The 12556-nt window shown below is 32.6% G+C and overlaps 1 protein-coding gene across 1 annotated transcript; it reads left to right on the top strand.

Annotated features, from left to right (window-relative positions):
- Window positions 1-310: 310 nt before the first annotated feature.
- LOC126670557 (CLAVATA3/ESR (CLE)-related protein 5-like) lies at window positions 311-1318 on the top strand. The gene has a single exon (XM_050364311.2). The coding sequence runs from the start codon at window positions 317-319 to the stop codon at window positions 575-577; it is 261 nt and encodes an 86-aa protein (XP_050220268.1). The 5' UTR covers window positions 311-316; the 3' UTR covers window positions 578-1318.
- Window positions 1319-12556: the final 11238 nt, after the last annotated feature.

The following is a 12556-nucleotide window of genomic DNA, read 5'->3' as shown; positions in this document are numbered from 1 at the left end:
CGAATATACATTTCGGTATTCTATTTGAAACTTTAAATAGACTGCCGATGATAAGCGGGAGAAAATTGAGCTAACCATTTATAATTTGGACTAGGGTAGGCTCTTAAGCTCGAGGTAATGGAGGTGACTCACCAAAGCAGTATTACCGAACACAAATAGACAATAATATGAAACCCCATGTCTAATCAATTGATGTTCCATTAAAGTTATCTGTCTTCTATTCACTACAAGCACAAGTCTTTTCAGTTACCTCTCTGTCTACATGTCTATAAATACAATGTACAATCTAATTTCAAAACCATACACAAATATTCTAATGGCTCGTTCGCAAAAATCAAGTGCTTTGCTTGTACTAGTGTTTGTATTTGTTACATTGACACTTGTAACAACCTCGCATGCTCGTCTTACTCGTACTAAACTATATTCTTCGATGCGTAAAAAGATCGATGTCCGAGTTATTTTACGTGAACTTGGATATGATGATTCGAGACTCGAGTACTATAACCATCGGAGATGGCTGCAAGGGGCGGAACCTGATAGAGTCTCACCTGGAGGACCAGATCCACAACATCATTAGCTACCTTACTAGCATTACTAATTAAGTTTTGTTGCTAATGATGTGTTTTCAGTTTTTGTTTTTATTTTGAGAAAATTACCAGGTCCAAAATTACTATGTTTTTCTAAATTTTAAAAATTTAATATTATTTTTTCTGACTTTTAGGAATTAGATAAGTGAAATGTCCCTTATAAGGAATTTTGAGTCAAATACTACAAAATATCAGAAAAAATAATATTTTATTTTTAATTTTTTAGAAAAATAGTTATTGTAATTTAAGAGAGATAATAATAATTTGCTCATTGTTTTTTAAATAGGGACATATATAGGTGCAGATGCTTTAGTGTTTGCTTCAGCCTAGCATACATGAGCTAATATTTTGAAGAATAAGTGCAATTTTATTACTCCAAAACATATTTTTTCCCTTATGGATTTTAGATCTCATCCATCTATTGAAGAAGCTAAAGTAGTGAGTAACTTTCTGTAAGATGAATGTCAAGTTTGGCTTCATTAATTTCCCGATTAATTGATTTAGTACCAAAAATATCCGTTATCAATTTGATGATCAAACTTTGATCGGTTTCAATTTGATTATTAGATTTTAATTTTATTTCAACATGAGATTTTCGGGCCAAAAACACATATGTGGCCGCCGGATTTTTTTTTATTTCGCTAAAATAATTTCATGTGTATAATTCTGTCTAAAAACTCGTAAAAAATAAAATTACCCATATGTGACAAGTTCTTAAAAAAAAGACATGATTGCTATATATGTATTTGGCCGAAAAAATTCCCGTTAAAATTAAATTAAAGTTCATTATGCAAAAATAAAACAAATTAAAATTTATTCAATACAATACAATACAATAACAAGATAGTTTGATATCCAAAGAATCAATTATCCTTTATTTACTTTTTGCATTACCTTTCTGACTTGTAAGAAATGTAAAAGTATGTTTTACTTCAAGGCCTAATCATTCAAAAAAATCTCACCTTTAATCTCTTTTGATCTCTTTTGCCAGAATATTTATCTCATACAACCGTTATGTCATGTCATTTATACAACAAGCCAATAAGTACTTGCGATATAAAATCTTTTAATTATTTTTATCTTTTTATCATTAAATATTTCATATGACTAACGTACTATTGTTTTGTTGCGCAAATGATATGGTGCAACGGTTGTGTTGTATACTTATCTCTTTTGCCATTGAACCCTTACAAAGGAAAATCCTCAATTGTATTCTAATTTGCTTTTTTGTGTTTCATCACAAAACATTAAATTAACTTTTTTTCACTTAAATATTTTCTAAAAATAATCTTTCATTTTTATCATATATACTAATTAGACGCAAATGTTATTAACAATACAAAAAAGCCTTCTTCCTCATTAAAATCAATTAATAGTTATAATTTTTTATTTAATTTATATTAATTACTAACAATTTAAAAAAATACTAAAAAAAATATCCTTAGATAAAACGAAGTCGATTTAAAAAAAAACGCTTTGCCACTAAAAATGCAGAATAACAGACACTGTCATATCTGTTTTCAAGGAAGAACAGACCATGGACGGCCGCAGTTTATCGATGGACAGCGCTGGTTTTTCCGGTAGACGGTTGCGGGTTCGTAAATCGGAGTACGGTGGATGGTAGTGGGCCCAAATCGGTTTTTTGTTTAATTTATTTTTTAATAAAATTAATAAAATTGATTAAATATTTATGTAAGACTTATTTGAACATTTTTAAAGATTAAATATTTGTTTGTATTTTTCCTAATAGAAAAGAATATGATATTGTCTCTATTTTGTTGTTTTGCATTTTTCATTCTCAAAGTTATTAAATTGTCAAAAAAAATCAATTTGAGGTACAACACAAAAAGATAAATTAGGATAAAATTCTCAATTTTTCTATATAAGTGGATAATTGCAAAAGGAGTTAAAGGTGGTTTTATTTCCGAGTGATTAAGCCTTACTTCAAAAAGTTTATGTAATGCAATTAATTTTGTTAGTATGGTCTCTATGTTATTTACTGATTATTAAAGTTGCTTTCTAATGATTATGTCAATTATCCTTTAAATACAAATAAATTTTTTATTAAGAATTTCTAATATTGTAATTGTAGTTGAATTTTATTAATTTAGAGTCAAAATGAGTGGTTCTACAAGATGGATATAAAACTCTCCAATAATTTATATTTTTCATTCACAAGACTTAAAGTTGGAATTTTCATTAATGAAATAGATTTAGTGTTTTTACTCTTTCAAACTTTTAAATGTTTATGTTCAATTTTGGTCATTTTAGTTAAAAAAATTGCATTTAAAATAAATTAACGCCATCTCCAAAATATATTCTTATATAATAACAATAAATTAAATTAAATATTGAACTTTCTAACAATTAATCTCTATTTTTACCGATTCAATGAAGGACTAGTAATGTTTTTAAGCATATGCTCAACAAATAACTAATCATTCAATAGTAGTCATTCATATAGGTAGATTTATGGTCCTATGCTAAGTTGGTGTTTCAACTATTGAATTAATGGCAGCAAGTTCTTCAGTTAATAACAAAGAACTAATCACCTTTGACAACACACAATTATATGAAAACTATTTTTAACTATGACATTCAAACTAACAATCCTACTATAAAAAGGGTACAATAGCAATACATTTAGTTCATTGTAGTAGCAAATAATTATATAATCATGGCTATAATGAAGCAAACACATTGTGTCTTCTATGCCTTATCACTTTTGATTATCTTGCTCATGGCAAACACCATTTCTGCAACTCGAATCTTTCTTTTGCCGTATGTCGGTGTGGGTGGAGATGTAAACATCAAAGCAAACCACGAAAGCTCGATAGCTTCAGGCTTAGATGTAAAAGGATCGCTTCAAGGTTCGGTTAAACCTCAGATAGACGTAAAAGGAACAATTAAAGGCGCAATTGAACCTCAAATAGAGGTAAAAGAATCGCATAAAGGCTCCGTTAAACCTCATGTAGCGGTACAAGGAACTATTAAAGGCTCTGTTAAACCTCAAGTAGAGGTAAAAGGAACAACCAGAGGTTCAGTCAAACCTCAGATAGAAGTTAAAGAAACGACTAAAGGCTCGGTGAAACCTCAAATAGAAGTGAAAGGATCACATGACGGTACAGTTAAACCTCAATTAGAGGTAAAAGGAACGGCTAAAGGCTCCGTTAAATCTCACGTAGCGGAAAAAGAATCGATTAAAGGCTCAACCAAATCTCATGTAAAGGTAAAAGGAACGATTAAAGGTTCAGCTAAACCTCAAATAGAAGCAAAAGGATCGCATGAAGGCTCAGTTAAACCTCAAATAGAAGTGAAAGGATCACATGACGGTATAGTTAAACCTCAATTAGAGGTAAAAGGAACGGCTAAAGGCTCCGTTAAATCTCACGTAGCGGCAAAAGAATCGATTAAAGGCTCAACCAAATCACATGTAAAGGTAAAAAGAACGATTAAAGGTTCAGCTAAACCTCAAATAGAAGTAAAAGGATCGCATGAAGGCTCGGCAAAAGGGACGACTAAAGGCTCCGTTAAACCTCAGGTTGGGGAAAAAGGAACATTTAAGGGCTCAGCCAAACCTCAAATTGAGGTAAAAGGAAGGATTAAAGGCTTAGCTAAACCTAAAATAGATGTGCAAGGATCGGTTAAACCTCATCTAGAAGTAAAAGGTACGACTAAAGGCTCAGTTAAACCTCATCTAGAAGTAAAAGGTACGACAAAAGGCTCAGTTAAACCTCATCTAGAAGTAAAAGGTACGACAAAAGGCTCAGTTAAACCTCATCTAGAAGTAAAAGGTACGACTAAAGGCTCAGTTAAATCTCATGTACATGTAAAAGGAGCGACTAAAGGCTCAGCCAAATCTCAAGCAGAGATAAAAGGTACGATAAAAGGCGCAGCCAAACCTCAAGTAGAGATAAAAGGAACGATAAAAGGCGCAGCCAAACCTCAAATAGAGGTAAAAGGAACAATTAAAGGCTCTGTTGAACCTCGTATAGAAATAAAAGGATCGCATAAAAGCTTTCTTAATCCATATATAGATGTGCAAGGAACACATAAGGGCTCCGTTAAATCACATGCAGAAGTAAAAGGATCAGTCATAGGATCAATTGAACCTATTATTAACTAAGTGTAACACAGCTTCTGATATTTGCAGTCATCAACGAGGAGCTTGTGGAGTTGCTGATGTGGCAGACTACAGCCAGCAAGTTTTGTGTGATGCTGACGTGGACTCTTAGGTAGTTATTATGAAGTGTTTCTTAGTTATTCCAGCCCTATACAGCTGTACTTTCTTTACCTGTATTGCTCTTAATCCTTGTAGTATAAAAGGATTACAATTAGCTCATTAATGCTTGTAATCACATTTTATCAAATCAATAAAACTTTCTATTCTTAATAAAGTGTGCGTCTCTCGTGATTGCACCTTATTTTCATGAGGGTTTTATTTTATTTTATAGCCTTAATCACCAAAAAAAAACCTCACCTTTTAATCCCTTTTCAAATGCACCCTGAGTTGCAATTTTGTCAGCTCCACCCTAATTCGCACATTTGGTTTTCAATTTCACCCTCAAGTATTAAATTAATCTCTTCTCCATTTGGAAAAAGTTAAAATAAGTCATCAATTTTTAACTTTTTGTGTGAAAAAGAGTTCAAACGAGTACTTTATAAGAGTTTTTATGAATTTTTCCCGAGTGAAAAAGAGTCTAATTTGATTTTGAGGGTGAAATTGAAATCTGAAGATGTGAATTAGGGTGCAACTGACAAATTGCAACGTCAGGGTGCAACTGAAAAGGGACTAAAAGTTGGGGTTTTTTTGTGATTAACCCTATTTTATATTAACTTCTAATCTCTACACATTATAGTGTTCTAATCTATATTAACTTCTAATCTCCCCATTTTATAGTGTTATATAATTGAGAAGACCAATGGAGGCTTCTCATTGATCTCAGCAAATAAAATTTTCTCATTAATTCTCATCAAATAGAACATTCTCATCAATTTCCATTTTTTAATCACTTATTTAAATTGTATTTAATTTAATGCGTGTATTAATTTATATTAACTTCTAATCTCTACACATTATTGTGTTCTTATCTATATTAACTTTTAATCTCTACACTTATAGTGTTCAATGTAAATTAACTTCTAATTTCTACAAATTATTTATTTAATGAATATAAAAAGTAAAATTAGAATTTGGACAAATTCACATGTTATAAAATATTTATTTCATTTTTATTATTTTGACATTACACTTTATTTGATTTTACCTAATATGAATATCATAATTAAAAGAGTATTAATATTAGAGATCATCAGTAATTTCAAATTATCAATTATTAACATTAAAATAGATTTTTATTTCATTAGTGATGGAGTCTGTCTTCTGAACCGGTGAATGAGGCCTGCAAAACAGGGTAGAAGCTAACCGGACGGTGGTTGTCCGATTAACGCTGCAAAAACGCTATTTTAACGTCCTAGTTCACATATACACAATCCAATCACAATTCATACGTATAAAACGGTCGTTCGATACGGTAACCATTTATAAACGAATATATATTCGAATTATATCGAAATATATCAAAATAAACGTTTAATACGGGTTTAATACCTTGATTACTCGAGTAATCGTCGAAGAAACGGAGTTAGAATCGAGAAACGGACGGAACCCTAATTTTCGCGCACCTCAGAGAGCAAGTAGCTCTCTCAATTCCTTCAAATTTGAAAGAATGAGATTTATGTACCTCAATTACATATGAAATGGTCTATATATAAGCTTGGTTAAAGTGCATTTTAGTACTAGTCCAATCATGCACTTTAAATCAACTTTTTAATTAGTCGTCCGTAACTCAAACGGAAACCACTTCCGAATTTTGTGAAACTTTACCCAAAAATCTAATAAAATATAAAAAAAATAAAAATATAATTTTTATTCTTATCCGACTTATATTTTATCTTTAATAAATCTCAAAAGATTTATTAGGTCCAAATCAGTCCCACTTCTAAAATTACTACGTCCAAATTTCATGAAATTTTGGCGATAGCTTCGTCAAATTATTTCGCGAATAATGGCACCAAAATTATTCGCTCGGGACTTATAAATTATTTTATAAGCATTTTTTCTTCCTTTCCCTCCACGCCAAACCGCTTCACATCCTTCTTATCATCCTTTTTTTTACTTTTAACATATATATATATATATATATATATATATATATATTAACTTATATTCGTTAATTACACGTCGAAACTTCCGAGTTTCGACATTTAATTTCGGGGTTTTGTCCGAAATATTAAACTCTCCACTTAAAGTGGTATATTAATTATCAATATATTTATTTTTAAGAAGCCAAAGAGTATTCTTTACTCTACGGTCCTATTCACACCCGTTATTAAAATTTAAATCACCGATTTAAATTTTGAACTCTTATTATTACGATATACTTTTAGGGATCCTTATAAATTAAATTTACGCTTAAATTTAATTTACGTATTCCCGGCTAATAAAATCCTTACACGTGGCTTATAAGAATACGGGGTATTACAGTGTGTGTAATTATTAAAAAGAATTTTTTGATCGACATAAACTCAAAAGAGTTATAAAAAACGTAGTGTTTAAATATGATTGCAAAATACATTTTGAGTAAACCCTAAATGTCTTATTTTCTTATAAATAGAGTATTAAGCCTAGAGTTTTAAATATATGTTGTTTGAAATAAACACAAGGTATACAATCACTAAATGATTCGAAATTGCTTTGTGAAGCAATAGTGTTGGACTATTGTCATTTCAAACTCCTTTATTTTGACTTTGACAATCAACTATGAGGGTTCTAATATTGTTTATTAGTGTATAAGATCTCATAGGATCGATCGGAAGTCGATTCGGAGCTTTCTAGCGAGAATCGAGTTTTTGACCCTCAAGCTGTCCAGTAGCAAATCACGGGCGCGATGCTTCTTTCATCACGGGCGAGATTCATGAATCGCGGGCGCTACAAAGTAAATCTCGGGCGCGATTTCATACACCTGAAAACCCTAAGTAACCGTTTGAGGTATCACGGGCGCGACAAAGGGATCACGGGCGCGATTGATCAGACCGTTGCAAATCCAACGGATATATTCTTGATCTCCCAATAATGAGAAGACACGTGTCACTAGCCGTTTGAAGATTTTGTCTTCATTCATAAATCATGGGCGCGACAAAAGGATCACGGGCGCGACAGGCAGAATCTCAGCATAGTAAATTTTGTTTGTTTGCTATGCTTTTAAATTGCTTTGGGTATAAATATAAACCCATTTGCAATGTTTCAAGGTTAATGATTTACACACCTTGAAACAACAAACATACATTTTTTAAAACACTTAGTTTTGTTGTAGTTTTGGAGTAATTTTGGAAACTCCTAATCATTGTGAGTTAGAGTTTAGCTTTGGAAAAAGTCAACCCTTGTAGGTTCTTGATTATCCTTGAAAAATCAATTGTGAGTTTGAGATTATCTCTAAGAAATCTCTTTGTAAAGTTGGTGCTTATCTATAAAGCACAATCCCATTTAGTGGATTCTAAAATCTCAATCTTAGATTGAGTAGTGGAGTAGGATCGTGAGTTGATCCGAACCACTCTAAATCTCTTGTGTCATCCTCTTTACCCCTATCTTGTTTGAAATTCTAATTCCGCTTTAAAAGAATTTTAAACTTCCGTTTTCCAAATCAAAACCGGTTTGCCTTCTAACCCATAGGGTCTTTCATTTGGTATCAAAGCAAGGTGCTCTTCTTTTCGCTTAATTGCTAGAGTTTTCGATCAAAAATGGCAACCGAAAATTTTTTCATCACTCTCAAACCTTTTCTTGATGGGTCAAATTACAAAGTTTGGAAATATATGATGGAAAATTATCTTGATATGCAAGGGGTTGATCTATGGAGTGTTTTTCGAAGGGGATGGACACCTCCATGTGACAAGAACAGAGTTCTTTTGAAGAGAGTAGAATGGTCTAAAGAGCAAGAGAAGGAAAATGGTATGAATAGAAAAGCCATCACTACTCTCCTCTCCTCAATTTCTAGAGAAGAACAAGGTAGAATTCAACACTTGAATTGTGCCAAGCAAATGTGGGAGACTCTAGAGAGCTACTATGAAGGTACACATCAAGTTAAGGGTAAGAAGCTTGAGTTGCTTCTTGGAGAGTATGAAGGTTTCAAAGGCTTGCCTAATGAAGATGTTTCTTCTATGACCTCAAGACTTCTAAAGATTGTTCATAGTCTTGAGCAACTTGGGAAATTTTACAAGCTTAGTGAAATCAATGGTAAAATCCTTAGATCCCTTCCTATTCTTCTATGGCAACCTAAGACCACCGCCATCATTGAAACTCATGATTTGTCCACCTTGAGGACGGATGAGTTAATCGGGAAGCTTCTTCTTCATGAGATGTCTTACATCAAGCTCATTGAAGCCGAAATGGCAAGGGAGAAGAATATTTCTTTCAAAGCATCAACAAGTACTCTTTTAGAAGAGAACAAGAAGGAAAGCAATGAGGAAGAACTCTTGAGGCTCACAAAGAGAGTGAATGAGCTCAAGATGAAGGGAAATGGCAATCATGGTAGATCCTCCTCTTCAAGGAAGAGTTCAAAGGGGGGTTCCAAGAATTTTTGGGATGGTGATTCTCAATCGGATGGTGATAGCCACCATGATGCCAACTTGTGCCTCATGTCTTTTGAGGAGGAACCAACACTAGAGGTAAACCCCCAATCTTTTCTATCTTGGGATGGTATTGGTGTTGAATCACATGATGCATGCTTAAATGTTAAAAATGATATTGTTGATGTTATTGATGATATTGTTGTTGATGATGCTCATGATGATGCTGATGATATGTGTAGCATGCTTGATGAACTAGTAATTAAATGTGGTGATTATAAAGCCAAGATGCTATTTTTCAAAAATGAGGCTTCTAAAGCCAAAGATGAAATGATTGTTTTAACAAAAGAATTTCATGAGCTTAAATTGTCAAATGAAGCTCTCAAGTCATCTTTAGAATCTATCCCTAAGCAAGGTTTGAATGTTGATAACTTGCTTAAGGAAAATGATCAACTAAAGAATGAAATTCTTGAATTAAAAGATTCACTTTCAAGATTTCAAAAAGGGAAGGAAACTTTGGATTCAATTCTTGTATCTCAAAGATGCCCAACCATAAAATATGGACTTGGCTATAATCAAAATGCTTCTAGTTCCAATGGGACTAAATTTGTGAAGTCCATTTTGCCTCAAACTTCTTCTATAGAAGTTCCTCCTAAATTGGTCAAACCAATTGAGGCAAAGAAGGTGCATGCTCAAGCTCATAGGCCTAAGCCATTCTTGGCTCAAAAGGCTAAGAGCAACAAGGGTACAAGACCCTTGAGACATGGCTATGCTTCTTAATATAGTCAAAAATGGAACAAGAAGACTAGAAAGAACTCACATGTTCATGCATCTTCAAATGTCAATTCTTGTGTACATGCTTGTGCTTGTTCTTATGAGACCTTTAGAGCCAAGCCACCTCAAATTCAATCAAATGTGAACCATAGTACTCAATATTTTTATTGCATGAAATATGGTCACACTAATACTAATTGCTATGTGAGAAAAGTTCAATTAAGGTTAATTTCTTTGAACTATTCTAGCATTAACTTTCAAGGACCCAAAGTTGTTTGGGTACCTAAGTGATTTGCTTTGTAGGTACAAGTGATGTCCACTAAACCAATCTCAAATCATAAGGTGGATAATCAATGGAAAGTTTTTGGAAAAAGGCAAGATAGGTAAAATTTGTATCAATTTATATGCCATGTTTTCCAAAATTGTTGTTTTAAGGGGGAGAATCAATTTTTCAAATCTTATTCTCCTAAAAAGTTTTGATATGCTTTAACACTTTTTCTAATGATTGGACTTTGCCTTGGTATAATTCAATTAAGGAATTATTGCCTATTTTTGATCATTTAAATCAAATTAGTTTAATCAATTGAGTCTTTAGACTTGATGCATATCAAATTAGTGTCTAAGCGCCTCAATTTAAGGAGAAACTTAGATTTATCTCCATTTAGTCTCAAAACCTCTTTCAATTAGCTCCTTTGTCTATGTTTTATACATGCTTTGATTCTTTTTGTGCTTGACAAAGGGGGAGAAATCTCTATGCTCAAATTGCTAAGTTTTTTTTAAATTTTTTTCTTGCTTATGCCTTACATATTATGTTGTATCTTATGTGCATAAAGTAAGGGGGAGCCAAAATCAATTTGACTCTCACTTAACTTAGCCATTTTAGCTTGTTGATTGTCAAACTCAAAAAGGGGGAGATTGTTGGACTATTGTCATTTCAAACTCCTTTATTTTGACTTTGACAATCAACTATGAGGGTTCTAATATTGCTTATTAGTGTATAGGATCTCATAGGATCGATCGGAAGTCGATTCAGAGCTTTCTAGCGAGAATCGAGTTTTTGACCCTCAAGCTGTCCAATAGCAAATCACGGGCGCGATGCTTCTTTCATCACGGGCGAGATTCATGAATCGCGGGCGCTACAAAGTAAATCTCAGGCGCGATATTCATACACCTGAAAACCCTAAGTAACCGTTTGAGGTATCACGGGCACGACAAAGGGATCACGGGCGCGATTGATCAGATCGTTGCAAATCCAACGGATATATTCTTGATCTCCCAATAACGAGAAGACACGTGTCACTAGCCGTTTGAAGATTTTGTCTTCATTCATAAATCACGGGCGCGACAAAAGGATCACGGGCGCGACAGGCAGAATCTCAGCATAGTAAATTTTGTTTGTTTGCTATGCTTGTAAATTGCTTTGGGTATAAATATAAACCCATTTGCAATGTTTCGAGGTTAATGATTTACACACCTTGAAACAACAAACATACATTTTTTAAAACACTTAGTTTTGTTGTAGTTTTGGAGTAATCTTGGAAACTCCTAATCATTGTGAGTTAGAGTTTAGCTTTGGAAAAACTCAACCCTTGTAGGTTCTTGATTATACTTGAAAAATCAATTGTGAGTTTGACATTATCTCTAAGAAATCTCTTTGTAAAGTTGGTGCTTATCTATAAAGCACAATCCCATTTAGTGGATTCTAAAATCTCAATCTTAGATTGAGTAGTGGAGTAGGATTGTGAGTTGATCCGAACCACTCTAAATCTCTTGTGTCATCCTCTTTACCCCTATCTTGTTTGAAATTCTAATTCCGCTTTAAAAGAATTTTAAACTTTCGTTTTCCAAATCAAAACCGGTTTGCCTTCTAACCCATAGGGTCTTTCATTTGGTATCAAAGCAAGGTGCTCTTCTTTTCGCTTAATTGCTAGAGTTTTCGATCAAAAATGGCAACCGAAAAACAAATTGATGTTGGCTCTTATTATAAAAACCGGCAATATGATTACATAAAAATAGACGCGATCCTGTAAAACGGTTTAGTTTTTAAACGATAATTCATAGGAGCTTTTTATATAACCGCCCCTACAAAACCATATCTATTTCTTTGTTCTGTTTTGTTGTAGTGTCTAAGGAGGGGTTAGATGATACAATTTATAAAGGGATGTTTAGACAAATATATTAAACACCTATTTATTCTCAAAAAAACCTTTTGACTAAAATTAGTTGAAATTTACAATTTGACTAAAAGTTTTTATAAAAATACTTTTTCCATTTGCAAAAATACGATTTTCGTTGACTAATGGTTTGATAAACATCTATCTATTATAAGTTTACTAACAGTTTACTAATAGTCTACTATCGGTTTATTTAAAAATCAAATTACTATTTTTCATTTTTAAATTTTTAAATGTTAAATGAATGATTACTTAATATACTAAAAAAATTATTAGTGTACCATTAGTAAACCATTGGTTAACCAACAACAAAACCATTATAGATACACAAGTGAAAAAAAATTACATAAAAAATCACGAGCATCATAGAACAATAATTATAAATTTACCAACAGT

This window comes from Mercurialis annua, linkage group LG2 (assembly GCF_937616625.2).
Source record: "Mercurialis annua linkage group LG2, ddMerAnnu1.2, whole genome shotgun sequence".
In the NCBI taxonomy this organism is placed as follows: Eukaryota; Viridiplantae; Streptophyta; class Magnoliopsida; order Malpighiales; family Euphorbiaceae; genus Mercurialis; species Mercurialis annua.
Note: the sequence above shows the minus strand (reverse complement) of the source record. Positions and strands in the feature narration are given on the sequence as shown.